This window comes from Ylistrum balloti, unplaced genomic scaffold (genome assembly GCF_031769215.1).
Source record: "Ylistrum balloti isolate Yb309-2 unplaced genomic scaffold, AGI_CSIRO_Ybal_v1 Utg369668, whole genome shotgun sequence".
NCBI classification, from domain to species: domain Eukaryota; kingdom Metazoa; phylum Mollusca; class Bivalvia; order Pectinida; family Pectinidae; genus Ylistrum; species Ylistrum balloti.
In genome coordinates, this window is record NW_026781915.1 from 1462956 (window position 1) to 1483711 (window position 20756).

Sequence of the window (20756 nt, forward strand, 5' to 3'; positions counted from 1 at the left end):
CCTTCCTCTTGTTCATTCTTAGCCATTTGTTGTTTTGACAATTTATTTTTATGGTCAGTCCAAACATAGACCATGCACAAGAAGGACCACTTATATATGGAATCTGAGAGTCTCAGTACTTCTTAAAATCCAAGATGGCTGTCTGTCATCCATTTTGTTTTCTTGATCAGTTTCAGAATTGAAGGCAAACCTACATATGAAATTTGTGAAAGGCATATCTAGTATATGTATATGTATACATATGTGTCAAACTTTCCTTAACAACATTTTATTCAATTTTTGAATCTGCTTTATCTACCTGCTTTTCCTTTAAGAATGTAAAAAGAACATTGAATGGTTTCCTGTTAATATATATATATTTCACTCATATAACAGAATACATATCTTTCACTTGTGTAAAATATAGATATATTGTCATACATATGAAACATATATGATATTCAACAGGACCCCATTAGATATCCTCAATTTATCACATTTTTGCCAATGAAATATAAGAATTATCTTTTTTGTATAAGCTTATATCACCAATGCTGTGATGATATGGCATAGAGATACTTTCTAGGAAATTCATCAGAATTTGCCATTTCTCCTAACTGGACATTAATGAAATGAAGCTTGCCTAATTTGGTGTGAATGGCCAATTCAAAATAGCATCATGTCAAACTTACACACCAACACAAAACCTGCTAATTTTTCATTAACATATTTGAGCACTGGTTTATTGTCAACTTCTATTGGCTATAGATTTTTCCTTTAAAAAGTTTTTTAAAAAACATTTCACTGGAATGACAAATTATGACTAACTTCTATTTATATGACTCGTTTGAAAATATAGATATTCTAATTCGGTCATCCCCTTGAATAATATATGATATTAAATCAGAAAGCATCCAATATTCTCTGTATAGCTGTGAGTAATTATCATGCATGGGCTAACTGCTAGATAAAGATGGTAGGATGAAATTTTCAAAGACAGAAATACAATAGTTTCAAAAAAACAACATTCAGAAATAAAATCACAAACGTATTATGGCATTTCATTGTTTTAATGGCCAAATTTCAGAAAATACATATATGACTTTATACAGTAAACATGGCCAATGTGCACGTAGTACTGAGGCATACACTTTTGAAGCACTTTCTTGTTCCTTAGGAATACATGTGTATCACCACAATCAGCCAATCAGTTTGTATTACCAGGTACTCTGCACCATCCTGCATCTCCCTATAAACCGCCAAAGGGTGAATGTTGTCTTGAAAAAGACCTCAGAATATTTCATGGCAATTACGTATCAAAATTTCAACTAACCTTTTATTAATCAGGAGATTAATTTTTTTAAACTGTACTGATTACGGAACACACACAAAAGACTTTATCATGAGATTAATCATAAACAGACTATATATTCTGACTCTTAACATCAATCTTTGGTCACATTCCTGCTCAAGAAGATAATTATTTACTTTTCATTTTGATCAGTATATATTTCTTAAGTCCGAATTATTCAGACATTTTATTGAATTTTTTATATTGGTGTTGAGTCAATAAAGACTGAAAATAAAAAAAAGTTGTTAGAACATCAGAATAATTCGAATTAGTTTCTTAAACCTTTTCATTTATGATACTGTATATTATGCACAGATGGACTGAATTTTCAACTTAGAATTGAGATATAAAATTAACTTTACAGATTTATATATTTTGACAAACTAAATCTGAGCCAGGTACAGTATATGCTTTAAAGTAGGGTTGTTATTTTCAATGGCTCAAACGGTTGAGGTTTTTTTTCCATAAGCTTGAATCAAACTGGATTTATTTTTCTTAGAATTCATCAATTTTTTTCCCCTTGTCATCAAGGTATTTGTTTTCTGTTATTTTTTTCCACTATTCTATTCAATCTTTGAAAATAAGAAAAAAGCAGAACCTATAAAAAATAACAACCTTCAAAAGTATTAAAATGTAATTACAAATCATCCTACGTAGCATTCTAAAACGGTACTATTTTTGTATGGGTACAAGATAATCATGTGATTTACCTTTCAGTAAAATAGTTTAAGTACACATTCACCTATACAGGAATTAACCTCATAACTTGTTAACAGAATGACAAGTTTCCATAACATCCACCTCAACACGTGTGTGATATATCCATATTTTGCAACATCTACTGTGGATATTGGCTTAATCAACGATACATTAAGATGAAATGTTATGTACCCACAGGGCCACTGATCCAGGTACATAAAACATAACGAGCCAATGACAACATTACCAGGAACAGTTTTTCCTATCTACTGCAGCATTCAAAATCCCATGGGCTCATCATAATGTATATCACTTATTACTGAGGATCTTGGCTAAAAATAAGTCATAATATATCTATAAGATTTACCACTACATGAAATTGCTTAAACTACATTTGCATACTAGTTCATAAATAATAAGTATGACTAAGAAGCCACAGTAGCTCAGGCGGTAGAACATTGGCTATGAGCAACATCAGGTGAAAATGGGAGGTGAGCAATTCAACACTCCTTACCCACGGCAGTTAGTGTTCAGAAACAGACTGGTTAGTAATGAAATGGTTTTAACTCTAGACAAGACACTTTAGCACAATTGCTCAAAAGAGCATGTGAACCAATTTTAAGTTACCGTCTTGAAAGTTGCATTTCTGTCTAACTACTTTCACCTGCAATGCTAAGGCCATATAATTTTGCTAAAATGTATCTTCTACTAATTCAAAATAATTCTCTAGAGGTTGAAATAGACACAATCTGCACTCATTTCTAGGAATCTCACCTGTAAAAATATTTTTAAAACTAAGAATCAATGGAAATTTATTTCCATTCTGCAACCAACATTTGTGGAATATCATCTGTAATTTGTGTGATTTCTGTTTAGGATCAGAATGTGTTATAATACAAAAAGATTCCACTAAGTAAATTCTTTGGCCAAAACCATTATAGAAGCTGTAGGTGTCAATGTATGTGACATTATATACAAGTAAAGTCCCGGACAAAGTGACCCAAAGGGCAATCACTCTGATTGTAATTGGTTATTAGAAACTATTTCAGAATGCAACACTTCAATACCTGAAGTGACAATCATTTGTATTATTATATGATGAAAGAGTATTAGAAATTTGCCCCCAATAAGGTGATGCAAATGTAATGTACAGACTGGCGGACGGAGTGAAAACCTATAGTCACCTCTGCTAGTACCAGCAGGATATCTTTTGGTGTCCCAATTTCAGTACTTGGTAATCTAATTGATACATAATAGGATTACGAAATAAAATAAGTCATAGCTCTTGCACAAATATTAATAATTTGACCTAATGACACTATCATGTGTTATCTCAGATATAAAGATAGGTAATATAGACATATTGTAAAAATAGCCTCATCAGTGTTTTACAATGTATGTAATATAAACAAACAGAATCCTTTAAAACCTTATGCCCATTATTGCTTGATATTTTATGCAATTCAATACTGCATGGCAAGAATACTACAAATCTTGACAAATATTCAAAATTTTCAATACTTTACATCTGTAGTTTATTGTTGGGTCAGGATAAAGTCTATGTGGTCACAAGTTTGGAAATATATAGTCATGCCCATGTGACAGTTATTGACCAATATGGCACAAGATAAAGGAAACTTTTACAATTTATAGGTTTTATCAGATGTGAACGATTTCATAACAACACTGCATGTACATGGATTAATCAGAAGTTATTCATAGTGCGAAACATTCACGGCCATTCGGCTGATTTTTGGTTAATTTTAGTAACTGATTGATGTAAGGAAATAGGTTGGTTGATTTGGCATATGAAACTGAACCTGTGACAAAGGAAGTTACCCCATGGACAATATTAAATTCACACAGGGAGGTGAGTCTATGTTCTTACAATATCTTTGACCAATATAAAGCTACTAATTCCTACATATCTAAGTCATACATCTAAACAGCTTATTTGAAACAGGTCAATGAATACTTGTCATGTAAACTTCCCTCTCATTAAGTTTCCTGGTCTCTTCAGCCATTGGCTGTTAATTTCCCTCCATTCAGTGCTCTAACCTCTTCAGCCATTGGCTGTTAATTTCCCTCCATTCAGTGCCCTAACCTCTTCAGCCATTGGCTGTTAACTTCCCTCCATTCAGTGCCTTAACCTCTTCAGCCATTGGCTGTTAATTTCCCTCCATTCAGTGCCCTAACCTCTTCAGACATTGGCTGTTAACTTCCCTCCATTCAGTGCCCTGACCTCTTCAGCCATTGGCTGTTAACTTCCCTCCATTCAGTGCCCTAACCTCTTCAGCCATTGGCTGTTAACTTCCCTCCATTAAGTGCCCTGACCTCTTCAGACATTGGCTGTTAACTTCCCTCCATTTAGTGCCCTTAAATAACTTGCTGTAAAGAGCCCTTTGAATCAGAGCCAGAACACTGTAATCCTTTGCTGTTAACTGCCCTGCTAGTCAGTGCCCCACTTCAGTAATCATGTTACAGGGTCATTAAAGTTACTGTAATCACTGTATTAAGTTATCGTATTGTTTCTTCGTTTATAAGTACTTTTATTCACCCGAAACAAATCCTGTACTTACATATCAATTAAAATGAGGGCACTATTTGTTTTTTGCTTACTTAAACAAAAGTTTACATAAAAAGTGCAAAAAATTAATACTGAATGAATGGTGTTAAATACAATAACCCTTTAAAAAACTTAACATGTTGACTAATATTATTGCATCTGAAAATATGTGTAATTTGTTCCATCAGTCATAAATTATTCAATACAAGTATATATATTGATGGTAACTCATTAATGAACATTTAACAAAGCATTAGTATAAATAAACTAAATAATGCATGTTGGTAAAGTCTTCCCTGCAAGAGAAGTTAACCAGAGCCAAATATGAAAATCCTTTCATCAGGAAACTTTTGTTAAATTGACTGGTCATGTAGGAACAACTTTGAATACTAATATCACCTCCTTTTTCAACATAATTGCAGTGTATAAAAGACAGTAAAAATGTTTGTAAGTATTTACTTACATCTTTTAGATCATTGCATTTGCAAGCAGGTTTTATCACATTTTACATGGATTATCAACAATTTCTTGAACACCTGGTTTACCAATGAACGGTGTTAAGAGGAGATTCCAGTGTTAACAGATGCATTCACCAATGCCATATCTAAAAAGATTCAATGAACATGACACTGTCACTGAGTCACTGATATCAAGAAGTTGGCAAACAAGTCAGAGTTAACAAATATCTATAATACAGATTAAAGTAAAGAGACCTAGACTTATGCTTCATCCAATGCAATATTCCTTTTGGAGGAGGGAGGGGGGGGGGAGGGTTCCAAAATAAAAATGCGAACAAAAATGATACTGCAAATGCAAGTAAAACAAAGAAAACAGAAGTATTATTGTTGACCTAGAAAGATATTTATTCTATAAACAGCTGATGCGGTACCAATTAACTATCTGATTCAATAACTTGTGACATTCAACCAATCAAAAAATCACAAGAAAAGTCAATTGCTAGACTTATATGATTCCCTCAACACTTGATACAGAGTAAAGGTACAAGTTTCAGCACCTTCTAAGGAGTCCATTGTATAAGTAATTAAAAAAAGTCTTCTATCCATTGTTTGATGTCACATGATGATATCATTCTTGATAACAATGTAAGACATTTCATGTCACCAATTAAATATATTTCAAAAGAATTACTGACTTTCTGACTGAATGCATAATGATCAGTCTTCTTCAACAACAAATATTGGTAATGACATTTGACATCTACTATTCAGATTTCACAATCTGATATTACGGGAATAATTTTGTTAGCCCATTACTTTGAGGATATTTCTTATAGATAATTGTTCTGAGAGGTAAGAAAACATCTAGGTCCTCATTCATCAAATACTTCGAAGTTTGAATTCATGATCGATATAAAATATATGAACAGTCAAAATAAGTGCCATTTTCAGTTACATTTTGGGTAATTAAAGTAATTAAAAGGGTAAAATTGGTGGAATTCAATGATTTTTTAAATATATTTTTCAACGACTTGTCTGTTTTTGTCTTTTTTTGGTGGAGAACAGCAGCATTTTCAAAAACTTAAGAAAATATATATAACAATCTATATATTTTCATATACATATGTACCAAAACTGACCCATGTAATTCAGAAAATACAATGTTGAAATCCAATTTTCCTGTTGAATGCTGTAAGTTTACCATTTTTCATTCAAAATGGCAAAATATCAAATGATATAAGGAAAGTCCTACCGAAATTCTTCTGTAATAGGTCCTACATAAACATATATATATGCATAAAAAAGATCACCGAGATTTCCCTATTAAGCAGAACAATATGACATTGATCCACATATTACATTAGTTCTTAACATCTAAATTAATTGACATTTGAATTGCAATAAAAACATGAAAAGTGATATTTTAGTAAGAAAACTGTTAAAACATTACACATTTTATCATATTTTAACATTTTACTAATATATGATTTAATTTCAATTCAATACACCTAACCTTCATTTGTAGATCAGAAAGTGAAACATTTTAGTAAGTATGAAGGGAGTGTTGGGGTATAATAGTTACGCATGACCTGAAGCACTAAAACAGTATTTGACAGGATAAACATCAGTTGTTTGAAAGACGATTATTTGAATTGTTGCCAAACTCTTGTGAAGTCTTCATGAACCTGTCTCCAATGTGTTCCATTCCACAAACTCTTAGGGACTTGCTCTGCTTTGCATTGACAAATATTTAAATGCCCAGTTCTCTGTTATCAATGAACATTCAATTCTCCAGTTCTTAGTCCATGATGAATATTCAAGCATTTAGTTGTCAGTCAACGATGAATATATTCAAACGTTCAGTTTTCAGTCGGACTCTGACCTGACAGTTAAGGATGATGATGTACAACTTTCTGATGACACTACAAAAAGGGAAAATAATAATAAATATCATAGATTTTAAATGTTTAATGCTTATTTCAAGGAAAGTTAGTAAACTTTTGAGAGACTTGAAATGTCCCCATTCTCATGCAAATTAGTGTAATTGTTTGTTAAATTTCTATTAAAGTGACAGAAGTAAACCTAGACACACCATAATTTATGGAATGTAATGTCTTATATACATATACATATATGTTTATTAATAATAGTGATCATGACCTTTGCACAAAGATCCAAAACATGTTGAGACATTGTCTGGTTATATCTGTGCTAGTTACATCAATATCTAAAACCCCTATCAAGGATATTCACCTAGAGTGAGAAAAGCTAAATTTGTGATGTGTAATACAGACAAATATAAATAAAGTAATACTTTGTTTTACTAATATGTAAACACAAAAACTTACCATCAGTTTCAGGGTCTAGCACACTGCTATCCGACTCTTCTCTCTTTGTGTTACATGGTGTTACTGATGACTCATCTGAAGACCTGTAAACAGACAAATCACAATAACACACTGATGGCCATGAAACCAACTGTACAGTAACAGGAGAATAAATTTGATTTTGTTTTAAAGTCAACATCTCATACGTCATAGCAGTCCTAACATATTACCTGATAATTCTTCAGTCGCAACACAGTTCATAAACACTGTTTTATGGCATCTTCTTTATGATAACACAACAAAATCTTTTTGGGGTAGTTTCTACTACTTCATAGATTATTCTTCTGTTTAATAAATGAATAACATAATGAAGGAGGTAGTTTTCCTTTATATAAAAAATGCATTTTTTTTTTATTTTTTTGTGTTTATGAAGAATTTTAATGCTTGAATACCTCTTTCAGGAAATAATTTACCTGCGTGATGTATGGTAAAAATGTAAAATTTAGTGTGGTTAATTTACAGCAAAAGCCACCATATAACATGTTTCATCTTATAACTGAATACCTACATTCCATGTGTCTTCAAAAATATTATGTTGAGTGTTACCACACTTCAGTCTTTCTTGCACACATTCACAGCTATCATAAAGGCATTAAATGGATATCACTTATACACATTTTGTGTAAATGTAATTCCTTTTTGTTTTATTATGTTTTATTAGTAAGGATTTTATACCACAAATTCTTACATTAGGAGTGTTGGATCACCCATTATTTATTATTATACACATTTCGTGTAAATGTTATGGTGATTTTATCATATGATTTGTCGTTAACATTATCATTGTATCACAAAGTCCAAAACATGCACAATGGAAAATTTTTAACTCTGTGGAAGCTCACTATAGAATTATTACCTGTCCAGGCAAAGTGATACAATAAACTAATATGCATTATCTTATCATTCTAAGAAATAAACACTACATAACAGCACATTGTTTATCTGATAGTGAATAGCAAATTAACCTCTTTATCACATTTTCACAGTGTTTTGAAGTGGGGAACAGTTCATGCTTATTTTTCCTTACTCAAGGAAACTGACCATGTTGATGGAGTTACTGAAATTTTTGGTTTTTATCTGAACTACAGAGATTATAATAGTCTACAGAACGTTAAGGGTAGGTGCATCTGTTTTTTTTATATTAGTTGAATAATTACCTTGGTAAAATAAATCCTGATGTGTGAACCAGAATTAAAGAAGTAGACAATATCTACTATATAGTATACCTTGCTTTTTTACAGCTTGATTCATCTGTGGTGGAATCAGATTCTGCTTTCCGTTTTTCTGTTCCCTTGTTATCCTTCGCCGGTTCTTCTCGCATTCTCAGCTGTTGTATCCGCCAATCCACAGCTCGCAAGATGTTCTCGCAGTCCTTTGGACTTGTCTATCAAGATTCAAGATTCAAAGAGAGTCAATTGTGTTCAAAATTAACCATCAACTAAACTTTCAAGTCCAAACCAACTTTCACCAACCGAATACAAGCAAAGTCACCTCTCAATGATGAACAGTACTTTACACTAGTTGTTACAAAGACTTATACCAAATGTAAGATTATTATCTGAAGGCATGACTAAAACTCAAACAAGAGTATAAGTGAAACTGATGCATGCTCTCAAAAAACAACTTTATTGGACACAAAATTTTATCAAAGGACAACAGATCTGTAAAGAAGAGGTTGCAGGCTCTGAATTTGGTAGACTGCTCATCTTCTTGGTATGTATAGTATTATATGGTTTCATGATCCTAGTTTCATTGCAAGCAAAGCCATGTTCAGGACACAAAATTTCAACAAAGGGCAATAAGTGCTACACTACACTTTGCTTTTGTATGATTGATGTATATATTCAATATCCAAGTTTATTCAAGTGCAGGCAAAATTATGCCCCTAAAACAAAATTCTAACATAGCACAATAAGTCTGTAATTGAGGGATTGCAGATCCTAACATCTGTACTCTGCCCATTGCCTTTGTATGATCAATGTAAATTGTCCGAGCTTAAATGCAAGAAAAGTCATGCTCTGAACAAGATATTTTCAACAAAGGGCAATAACTCTAACTAACAGGTCACTGACCCTAAATTTGGTAAACAGCTCATTGTCTTAGTTTGATAAATATATACATGAAATTTCATCATCATTGCTTTACTGTGATCAAAGTAATGCTGCAAACAAGAGATCTTTAATCAAGGGCAGTAACATGAGAATTGAAGGGTTGAGGACCCAAATTTGGTACACTGCACATTGTCTTATTGTGATCAATGTAATCACAAAATTTCATCATTCTTGATTAAATGCAGGCAATTGAATGTTAAATAAATTAACAAAGGGCAATAACTCTCTAATGAAGGGTTGTGGGCCCTGACTTTGGTACACCAAATATCGTCTGAGCATGATCAATACATGCACCAAGTTTCATGATCCATGCTTAACTATGGGAAAAGTTATGCTCATGGCAGCGATTATATGCTCACCAGAAAAATTTTGGGATGAGACATAAAAAACCTCTACCATCCCCATGCTCCTCCCATTTCACTAATAGCAAACTATTAACCTTTTAATTGCATGCATGATTGTAATGTTATCCAATTCACATCATAATGTCAGTGAATGAATCATCAATCAAAAATTACATTCAGTTACACATGGCTGTCAAGTTAATCATAAATAATTGCCATTATGCTTCAATTATCTTTATGCCCCATACTTGGTCGTCCCCATCCAGTCTATCCCAGGAAATAGTGTTAATATCATTACATGGTTAGTTATTTCTTCACAGGTAAGCATCAACTACAGACACATCAGTAAATATAATCAATCAATATGGCGTCAACTTACAATAATGAGAAATACTCTGATCCCGTCCTCTCCATCAGTAGCAGTGATCCTTAGACTTTTCTGACTTGCCTTCTCGATGGTCATACCTGGCCAAATTTTGGTGTTGAGTATTACCCTTAGACTACCTTGTGTCCTCATCACTGCAGAAAAAAAGTACTTAACAATAAAATCTTCACCAATCCAAAGGAAACTGAAGATACACTCTGTATATTCCTTAAAGGATAAAATTAAAAATCCTCAAGCTGTTTATTTAGGACCGATATTAATTGAACATTATGTTTATTCATAAACATTATAACATTATAACATTATAACAATAAGGGCAAAATGTCTTACCCAAGGACACAGTCATGTCAGAATGAAAAATGAAAAGAAACCTACCCAGTCGTGACTGGAACTCAGATGAGACTGGTGACCTCTGATCATTTATTCGCAGCAGACCTCTTCCCCGCTCGATCCAACTTTGATTTTGTCCATCAAATACAAACAATTTACCAGTCGACTGAAAATCCAAAATTCTTGAGGTCAACTAAAAGCCTAGATACAAAGTAAAAACCATCATACAAACAGTTTACCAGTCAATTAAAAGTATGGAGTGTCTGATAGTCAGTTATTGCTCATCATAAGAAGTAACATATCACAAAACTATGACATGGTAATTTCTTATATATATATATATATATTTCGTATATATCAAGTTGCATTTACATGGTTAATTTTAGTATAGACTTTTTCCTGTTAACCTTAATCTTCATGAGAACATAAATGAATGTAATAACATTGTAGAATGATAACTCCTCTGATAACAATGTTTTTAAAGACATAGATGTATGAATCCTAAAAAAAACTTTTCAGTTAAAAGTAGGTGTCTCCAGAAATCTGATCTGGACACTCTAGTGCAATATCAAAGGAAGTCCTTATAGGACATCTTAAACCTTCTGAATCAGTATCTGCTCTTTTTTTTTTTTTATCTTTTTCTAGAGACAGATGGAAAAAGAATAATGTTAGTAATATTTCAACAAATGTCACTTTACTTTTGTCCTATTGGAGTGTTAATCTCACTTCACCTTTGGCCTCCTCAAGTGTTAACTGAACTTCACTTTTACCTACTGGAGTGCTTATCTCAGTTAACCTTTCACCTTCTGAAATGTTAACCTTACTTCATCTTTTACTTACAGCAGTGTTAATCTCAGTTAATCCTTGACAGAGTTCAGTGGTAAATCTACCTGTAATACATTAGACTCGTCCTCTTCCCCAGTTTTAACCTCAACCTCTTTGTACTCTGGCCTTCGATCATGCTTGGCTTGAAATTCTCGTGCCGACTCTTCCAATGTTCTTGCTTTTTCTGAATTGAAATTGTACGACAACATGAATGCCACACCTCAATAAAAGACATATTAAAACTCTAACTAGAAAACACATATACAGCAAGAATTTTCATTCAAACATGATTTGACCTTTAGCTTTGACCTTTAGGATGAGGATATAATTACAGTACTATCAGACAAAACAAGTTTTTTCATGATACAGCTGCCTATGAATTTTACAATTCCAAAAAGTGTCTTGGTGTATATTTTTTCTTAGCTGATCTTTGACCCTTTAGTTTTAATGATACTGTTTGGAGTAGGAATGTTTATTATAAGTAAGTGAAATTTTATCAGATTGCAGCAGTTCTAGGATTTACAGTGGACATTGATACTTGGTTGAAGCAAGTAAATACTATTCCCATGAAATTTCTTACCTAAACATGACCCTGACATTTCTTACCTAAACCTGTAGATTTTGATAATTCAGATTCATCATCCGAGTCTAACTGGTTTCTTTCACTTTTCTTTTCTGCACCTTCGGTTTTCACTACACGGTCTGCTAGATTTGTACCAAAAACAAAACCACCATCTGATGTAGGAGACGTTTTATTACCAGGTGATGTTTGTATACCCTGAAATGTAATATGCACGTGATCTAAAGAGGTAAGGTAAGGGAGGTAACTGTCTCATCACAGTACAGACAACAAAACATTGTTACAAGTAATGAGTAGAAATTCTGGACATAATACTTTTAATTTCATCAATTCATGCAGGAACTGCTTCATAAAGGCATCAATGTCCGGCAGGTATATAGAACACAGTCATGAAATTTCAGAGAAAATAACAATGACATGCTTCCCACTTTCAAATAGCTTAAAGGATTACTCTAATAAACTCTAGTTTGATAAAAACTATTCTCATTTATCTCACAAAACCAGGAGAGTTTAAAGCTATAAGCTTCGTTTTAGTGATAAAAAGTGAATCCATCACATAAAGACATTTCTGACACTAACTAAATTGAGATTATGCTGAGTTTTAATACGGATACAAACTGTTACACGGTCTGTTAGGTTTTGACCAAATATAAACTCAGAAGAGGTAGCACCACCGCCAGCATCTGTTGTAGAGTCTGGTAATCTGGAAATCAATTTTTACATTTGTGCTCACAAAGTTAATTATAATATCCTATCAAAATTACCTTTGTCCATTTCAAGCAAACAAACATGACAGACTTTTACAGAAGAAAACCTTATGTCCTCTGTCTTCCAAAACCAGTCATAGTAAATGATATTAATTTTGGTACTGTTTTACGCTTTTATACAAATTAGGAATAAAATTCTCGGAGTGCTGCTCTTTAACCAACTCATTATCTTCATTGCAGATGCAATCACTGTTTTTAAAATGATTCAATTTGCTATATTGAAAAGATAGGTTTAAATCAAGGAACAGGCCTTATCGGTCAAATGCTGTGTACATTGTATCTAATGGTCCTCAATACTTACTTTTCATTCCCCGACAAGGCAGCAGCAAAGTAGTTTTCTACTGTGTAACCAGGCAGACCTGTAGGATTGACAGGCTGATCACCAGATCCATTGTTATGATTATCCTCGCCATCCACTGTCTCCTGGTTTTCTTTCTCTTTTTGTTCTGTGTCTAAATGACCAAACATTCAATCTTTAAATTGCATTATAGTCTATTCCTTATGTCATTCTACTCTAATATCAAATATTCTACATCATCAATATCATTCAGGTTTATTTCATTAAGACATCTTACAACAAAAAACATACAAGTTTATTCTTTATCATAAAAGAAGTATCATGTAGAAAGTCATTACTGTAGATTTAAATATATCAAAGTAAAACTTCAACTTAATATCATAAACATTTTGTTACTGCCCTCTTAAAGAGGGTTGTCATTAAAAATGCTATTTGAGCTTGCAATACTCACAAGTAAGCATTATTCATCAACAGAATCAGATCAAAAGAACTTTCTATTTTATCAATCAAGGAAGTTAAAAAGAATGTCCCCCCTTCATGCTTAAGTATCAATTATGTTTATCTTGGTGCTAGTAAATTCAGAAAGTTGTAAGATCAAGCTGAAGAAGATGACCTTAAACAATGGTAGACATCAGAAAGTGTGTTTCCCTAACTGGAGCAGAATATATATAACATTGTGTGGTGAATTCCACTATCTCATGTCAGTGAATGTGCAATAATAGTTAATTGATACTTTCCCTCTGTATTATTTATCCTCTACCAAACTTTGATGAAATTTGATCAATGGATCAAGGTCGCTGTTTGAACAAACCATGAAGTCATTCATCCAGCAGGCTATTTTTTTTTACTTCAGGTCTCATATTTTTTTTGATAAACAAGATTTCATTTGACGATTAACATTCACTCCATATTGATTTGAGCATGGGTATAGGTCCAAGTGGTAGTCTTTTTTTTGGTGATAAATCTCACATTGGTGATATTCTTACCCTTCTCGTCCTTTTGTTTCATACTCTGGACTTGGACTGCTAGTGGGGAGGGTCGCAGTAGACACTTTGATGGACTAGGCATTGTGTCAGCCTTATTAAGTATACCTGATCAAACAAATATTTAAAATGAAACCATACAATTTACAAAACATTCAATGAAATTTAAAATCTCTTTCCCTCCTTCATAATGCAAGCTTCTAAAGACGTCAGTTTAGTGTTTGATTTAAATTATCTAATGTCCAAACAACCATGATCCTTCCATATTTAGGCAGCTGCAGCATGTTCATGTATGCCTCCTTGTGATAGTGTGGACTGAAATCTACTGAAAAGCTACCACACGAAATTGTCCAGGCAAAAGGCCTCTAACAGGACACTTCACCCTGTCACATTATACTGATGATAGGCAAACCACGACTTACACTACCACACGGAATTGTCCAATCAAAAGGCCTCCAACAGGACACTCCACTCAGTCATATTATACTGATGATAGGTAAACCATTACTTACACTACCACATGGAATTGTCCAATCAAAAGGCCTCTAACAGGACACTCCACCTGGTCACATTATACTGATGATAGGGAAACCATTACGTACACTACCATATGGAATTGTCCAATCAAAAGGAATCTAACAGGACACTCCACCTGGTCACATTATACTGATGATAGGGAAACCATTACATACACTACCACACGGAATTGTCCAATCAAAAGGCCTCTAACAGGACACTCCACCTGGTCACATTATACTGATGATAGGCAAACCATTACGTACACTACCACACGGAATTGTCCAATCAAAAGGCCTCTAACAGGACACTCCACCTGGTCATATTATACTGATGATAGGGAAACCATTACATACACTACCACACGGAATTGTCCAATCAAAAGGCCTCTAACATTAAGCAAACCATTACTTACACTACAACAATGCTGAACACTAAGCAGGCAATAGTATCTAATAATTCTTTTTAAAGAGTGTGGGAATGTCTCCACTGGAGTACAGAACCTAAAACTTGCAGGCAGATGGGGGAAGACCATGCACAGTATTGTATGAATTTATCTCCTTACCTAGTCTGGATGGTAACAGAATGGAAGACTTTTGACCTGAGCTACCTTTGTCCTCTGAAACAAGATATTTTTTGGAATTCAATACTCATCAACAATGGTTTCTGTTTGTACATAAAAGACCTCTAGTACATTAATATAAGGACTGTATGTAAACATTATCTTATACATACAAGACATTATGTTTCTGTCCTTGAATTATTTTCTTATATGTTTCAATATTTTTCTTTGAGTTAACATTAAAATGACTAGTGTCAACAAAGTCCATGTATCATAAAAGAATGGATCTGATAACAACTTTAAGATCAAAACATACTATTGGTTTGTATGGTCAACCTTCTAGAGAATCCAGCTGACCTCGAAAAAAAACTATTAAACAAAATTCTGAATGCTGTTGTTATATATCTAGTTGTTCTGGGAATTTAATAACCTGTTTGATGTGTTCTTTATTGTAACTCTAAAATCTAGATTAGTTAGAATTGTATATATCACAGATTCAGAGTCATGATCAATATAATTATATGCCCTGAATCATCCTCAATACTCTTACTCTTGAGATTCGTTTGATGCACATGGAACCTTCAATTTTGCCATGAAATGTTCCATGGGTGCGGAGAGCAAGAGTGATTGTAACCCCTGAAGTATCAAGGATGACGCTGAATTTTACCAATATCTACATACCAATTAACATACCAAAAGATAACTTCATAAAACATGTACGAAAATTAATAAGAGAAAAAATAAAATAAAAGTTTCCATGCTTATCTACCAAAACCTAAAATCTTGGCTGAAGTTTACATAACATCACATTTTCTTGTTTTCATGAAAACATGTCCCTGACATTCATCACTACATGGACCTGTATAGGTCCTGAATATTGTCTGACCAGTGGTATTGTACATGCTTACCGTCAGAATCTGTGTCTCCTGATACTGCACCTGGTTGGTTGGCACTAAATTTACTAGGGGCTAAATGGACTAGAAACAAAAATACACATGTTATGACATCAGGGTGTAATGCTGTTTTATTGTCTATTCATGATTTAAACATCTGTTAAACACCTGTCTCCTTGTTAATACTTTCTACAAACATCTATAAACAAGAGAACCTGTTGTTCTGAATCTCTCAATGTTGACATTATAACTACTGAAACCTGACAATCAGGTCACACAGCCTATCTTACACTGACTTCCTATATGCACTAAGCAAATGCAGTTACCGACAAATTCAAGATTTGAAATAAAAATGCACACATATATACACTGTAGTTGTTTAAATTCCAAGGTCAAATATTTCGTGAGTGTCCTGGTATGCCCTCATTCAGGTGTTTTACATTTCTGTGCAAGTTTTTGAACTGGTATACAGACATAACACATGTTTTCTATGCAAGTCTTTGAACTGGTATACAGAGATAACACATGTTTTCTGTGCAAGTATTTGAACTGGTATACAGACATAACACATGTGTCCTGTGCAAGTCTTTGAACTGGTATACAGACATAACACATGTTCTCTGAAATTTTTATCCACTGTAGAAGTGTTTTCTTGGTATTTAAATTCACATTATCATTATTGACCAGGAATATAATCATATTAACTCCCCTGTGAATACATGAACTATATAGTACATTGTATATATAAGTATCAATTAATGTAAGCAACTTTCACAAAGTGACATCAGATATGTATTGAAATGCATTATTCACCATGTACAATAAAATACATGTATTTGAAAGATGTACACGTACCTGGTATATCTAAATGAATATCATATCACTGAGAAGTACTATCATACTCTTTTTTAAAAAAATTTCATTGCGATATTGGCCATTGTTAAACATTGTAAAACCAGTTTGATACCGAAAGGTACACTGGTGCATGTATTACTATGGGAATTACAGGACAGAAGATATAATCTCTAAACCTGATTTTAATTGTACCTGATGGTGGAAAGTGATGGTGATGTGAGGCAGTAGAAACAATGTCGGTCTTCAAAGCAGGTCGTGGTGCAAATGGATTTTGAGGGGTTGCTGAAATACAGAGGTTTGACACCAATATAATAACATTGTTTACTATAAACTGTGTGATTTAAGACAATATCACAATAATGCTTGCTATAAACTGTATAATCCATGAGTTTATCAGTTACATGCAAACATTGTGCTACTACAATGATATCACATTATTTCATCAAAACTCTTTATAGGAATTGCCTCCCTTCCCTATAATACTCCAAATCTTTCAAATTCCTCACCAAATATGGGGTCAAAAGTGGCAATTAATCTATATGTTCAAAGGTTGAGAACTCCAAGGAAATGACATAGAAACTAACATTACATTCAAAAGACATCAGTGAACATGTCAGAACTATACAAAAAATTCTGGTCTCCACCAACCCTGGCTATTAAATCTTATTTAAATCAGAAAATGGCTTAACATTTTTTCTGCAAATATTGGCAAACTGCAACTGGATTTTGTATGTGATTTAGCATCTAACATCTCAAGACTAAAAATACACTCACATGAAAAATTAAGCAACTATGATATACAATTTATGTCCAGAGGAATAAATCAAGCAAGCATATAGCTATTCAGATTTGCTGACACATTTTACTATCTCTGCATTGGCAACTTAATCAAAAATAAGATGTTGATAAATGTTGATATCAAAAGTGAATATTCTTTAATAAAGAGAAAAGCATATTATTAATTAAAGAAAAACTTTTATCTCATATTTTTCAACAATTTCTATCTCAGTATAAGATAACAACAAAACTTTTCAAAATGCACAAGTATAACAGGGGCATATTCTTGAAATGACGAGAAATTCCCATAAAATATTGTTGATGCCAAGCTCAGGCAGTCAAACAAAAATACAATAACATCATCAATGGCAATATATAAAAGGGTATAAATTCTTGGAAACAATTATTTATATGAAATCAGCATTGTGTGATAAAAAAAAAAAAGAAACATACTTGACCAGGCCTTTGTGGAGTCGTCTACAGCAGATGACTGTAATGATATGATCAACATATGGATTATTTCTGTATAAAAACATCCTGTCACAATAAAATATTTTGAATATACCAGAGGAGTGCTAAGCAAAACATAACACAAATATTTATTTTTAATTTTGAAAGTCAAATTTGATATTCAGTTTTAACATCTATGTACAGTAATACCTGATCTGTATGTTTTTTCTCTCCGCTCTCTTCTTCTACAGTGTTATCTTCTGGTGGGTCTCCTGAAGACTCTGATTGAAAATATACACATTATTACACTAATTGATGCTGCAGAATATTATATCAGCTGATGCAATATCTGCCTATTTCCAGATGCTGTATGCCAATACACAAGAGACACAGGCCTTGTATTTCTCTCTAAGCTACATAATCTGGAAATGAAATGGATCTAGGCATCAAGATTAAGAAATCAAATTAAAAAAAAAACAAAGATGTTTTTAGTTTAAAATAAAAAGTGAAAAAAACATTGCAATCAAGCATTGAAAAATAAACATTTATTAATGTAGCTCTAATAAAAGACAATCAGCTGACCTGTTAAGATCCAATATTGAATAGTAATGACATTAAAGGTAAATCTAAATTTAGTGTAAAGAAAAATTTAGAATTTGATTCTAAGTGTACTGTTTCATTAAATCCAGCTGATTCTGCTGAATGCTGAATTTAAAAGCTGGAGTGATTTGTGATTTGTAAAGGCCATTCTTGAAGGACTCAAGACCTAAGTCATTAGAAAGAATAAGTTCATATTCATGTAAATGTTGTTTGTGTGTTGAATTTGACTTTTAAATCTACTTTTTCCTCTGGGGAGACTACTGTGTTATTTTGAAATTTAATAACCTGTAGCCTGATATTGTCATATGTTCTAAATCTTAAGAAAATGGTCTTCTAGCATTAGTTCCAATCTTCCCCTGACCCCGCCAACACACTCATGTATATACATATGCATAACACCAACTACGTGTTATCGCCGGGGGGGGGGGCAAATTAAATTATTTGAATAAAACTAAGTTCCATGTTGTAATATCAATAAATTTGGTTGCACGTCTCAATATCAATATAACACAACTCAATGCATGTCAAACACCACATTATGGCCATCATGACCCAGCATAATCATGTCAGACGAAGTTGTTTCCCAACTACAATACAGACATGTATTATCACCTACCACCGCCAGTTTTGTTGGTTGTATGTAATGAAATGTTTTATTTAGTTCTTTGTAATATCATCAATCCAATTCAATTCTTATTTAGAACCTCGACTAAGAGTTTCATCGATATTCGACCAAAATAAACATCGACCTAAAGCAGTTATAATGAGGGCTACTGAGCCGGTAGTTGGTCGGTTCGATCTTATATAATCAACATGCACACATGCAAGCAAATGTAATCATTTGTCCTGATGAGTGGTTTCCCTATTATGTATTGGCACTGTCAGCGAAGTAGACATTAATTATTATCATTTAAAATCTTGGAAACAAAGTTTACACTTTCGCGCTCACCTGTGTAAACATCCGCCATATTGGATTTTGTCCATCGGTCACGTGACTTGTTATATTACTTTCGTACTTTCCAAGTAAGTCTTCCAGAATGCCAGACAAAAGCGGTTCATACTGGTGTAGTATTCATACAAACCTGTTTGCATCATATATGAATATAATCGGCCGCATTTAAATGGAGGAGGGGAGAGAACAATCACACAGTTTAATATAATAAGGTGACATTTCATGGAATAAAAGAAAACATTATACAGTGTATGTACATGCAATATAAAAGGTAAAAGTTAGATAGACTCCAGAAACTTCCATAAACATCCATTTTATTCGTATCTTACATAAGCGTGTTTATCTTTACAGTCCGTTCACCATATCTATCAAAGTTCGTGACTATAATGGTATCGTTTTGCATTGTTACAGCTGTCTTGATTTTATAATATATGACTTCCATGTTCTCAAATTAAACGAGATTGGCAATTTTGTGTTGTTATTTATCCGTATTCTTAAACTTATTTTCCTTAAGAATGGACAAATGAAGTACGTGTAGGTAGGGACTGACAGTTAAATTCAATACAAATAAAAAAATTTTCGGGTGTCAAATGTTAGGCCTTCCCGTCTCTTTTTCATATCACCGTTCTTGTATGAAGGGTACCATTGGTCCCGAATTTAGCATGAATCATTTTGAGATGAATGGTTCACAGATGGTAATTTTTAATTTTGATACTTGTAGTTTAATAGTAAGGTTTTAGAAACTCTAACTGGACCATTCACATATTTTATATATCGATTTTAGGATTGATCGAAACATTACCAACTTGGTCGACAGGTGGTCATTTTTTTTTATTTTGACAGTTAATACATAGTTTGTTATTCGCTATTTCTTTGGGCACGGACACGGCTCTTACTAATTTAGTGTAAACGATGTCGTATTTCAATAGATCTTTTTTGACGTTGTGCAATAAAATGTATAATGAAAACTGGAAAAACAAGCTTAAATTTGTATCTAAATGTGTGATTCACTAATGTGCACAATCCATTGAGATCGGCTAAATATCCTCAAAATAGGCCAAGTGTTTAAAATAGGACCATTTAAATCA

At 33.1% G+C, this 20756-nt stretch overlaps 1 protein-coding gene across 1 annotated transcript; it reads right to left on the bottom strand.

Annotated features, from left to right (window-relative positions):
• Positions 1-1030: 1030 nt before the first annotated feature.
• On the bottom strand, positions 1031-19684 carry LOC132561264 (ran-binding protein 3-like). The gene is made up of 16 exons (XM_060225994.1): positions 19666-19684; positions 18327-18409; positions 18120-18156; positions 17082-17171; positions 16050-16118; positions 15145-15198; positions 14067-14171; positions 13084-13234; positions 12634-12718; positions 12042-12213; positions 11501-11619; positions 10656-10776; positions 10275-10414; positions 8667-8824; positions 7402-7484; positions 1031-6975 (listed from the first exon to the last, which is right to left on the bottom strand). Exons 1-16 carry the CDS (start codon positions 19682-19684, stop codon positions 6920-6922), a joined length of 1542 nt encoding a protein of 513 aa, XP_060081977.1. The 3' UTR covers positions 1031-6919.
• Between the last annotated feature and the right edge of the window lie 1072 nt (positions 19685-20756).

Excerpts from the sequence above, each read along its gene's own strand:
- LOC132561264 (XM_060225994.1), bottom strand. Across the intron at positions 16,119-17,081 it reads CCATCACTTTCCACCATCAG|TCCATTTAGCCCCTAGTAAA; the intron begins GTACAATTAAAA and ends TTTTGTTTCTAG. Across the intron at positions 14,172-15,144 it reads TCTGTTACCATCCAGACTAG|GTATACTTAATAAGGCTGAC; the intron begins GTAAGGAGATAA and ends TTGTTTGATCAG.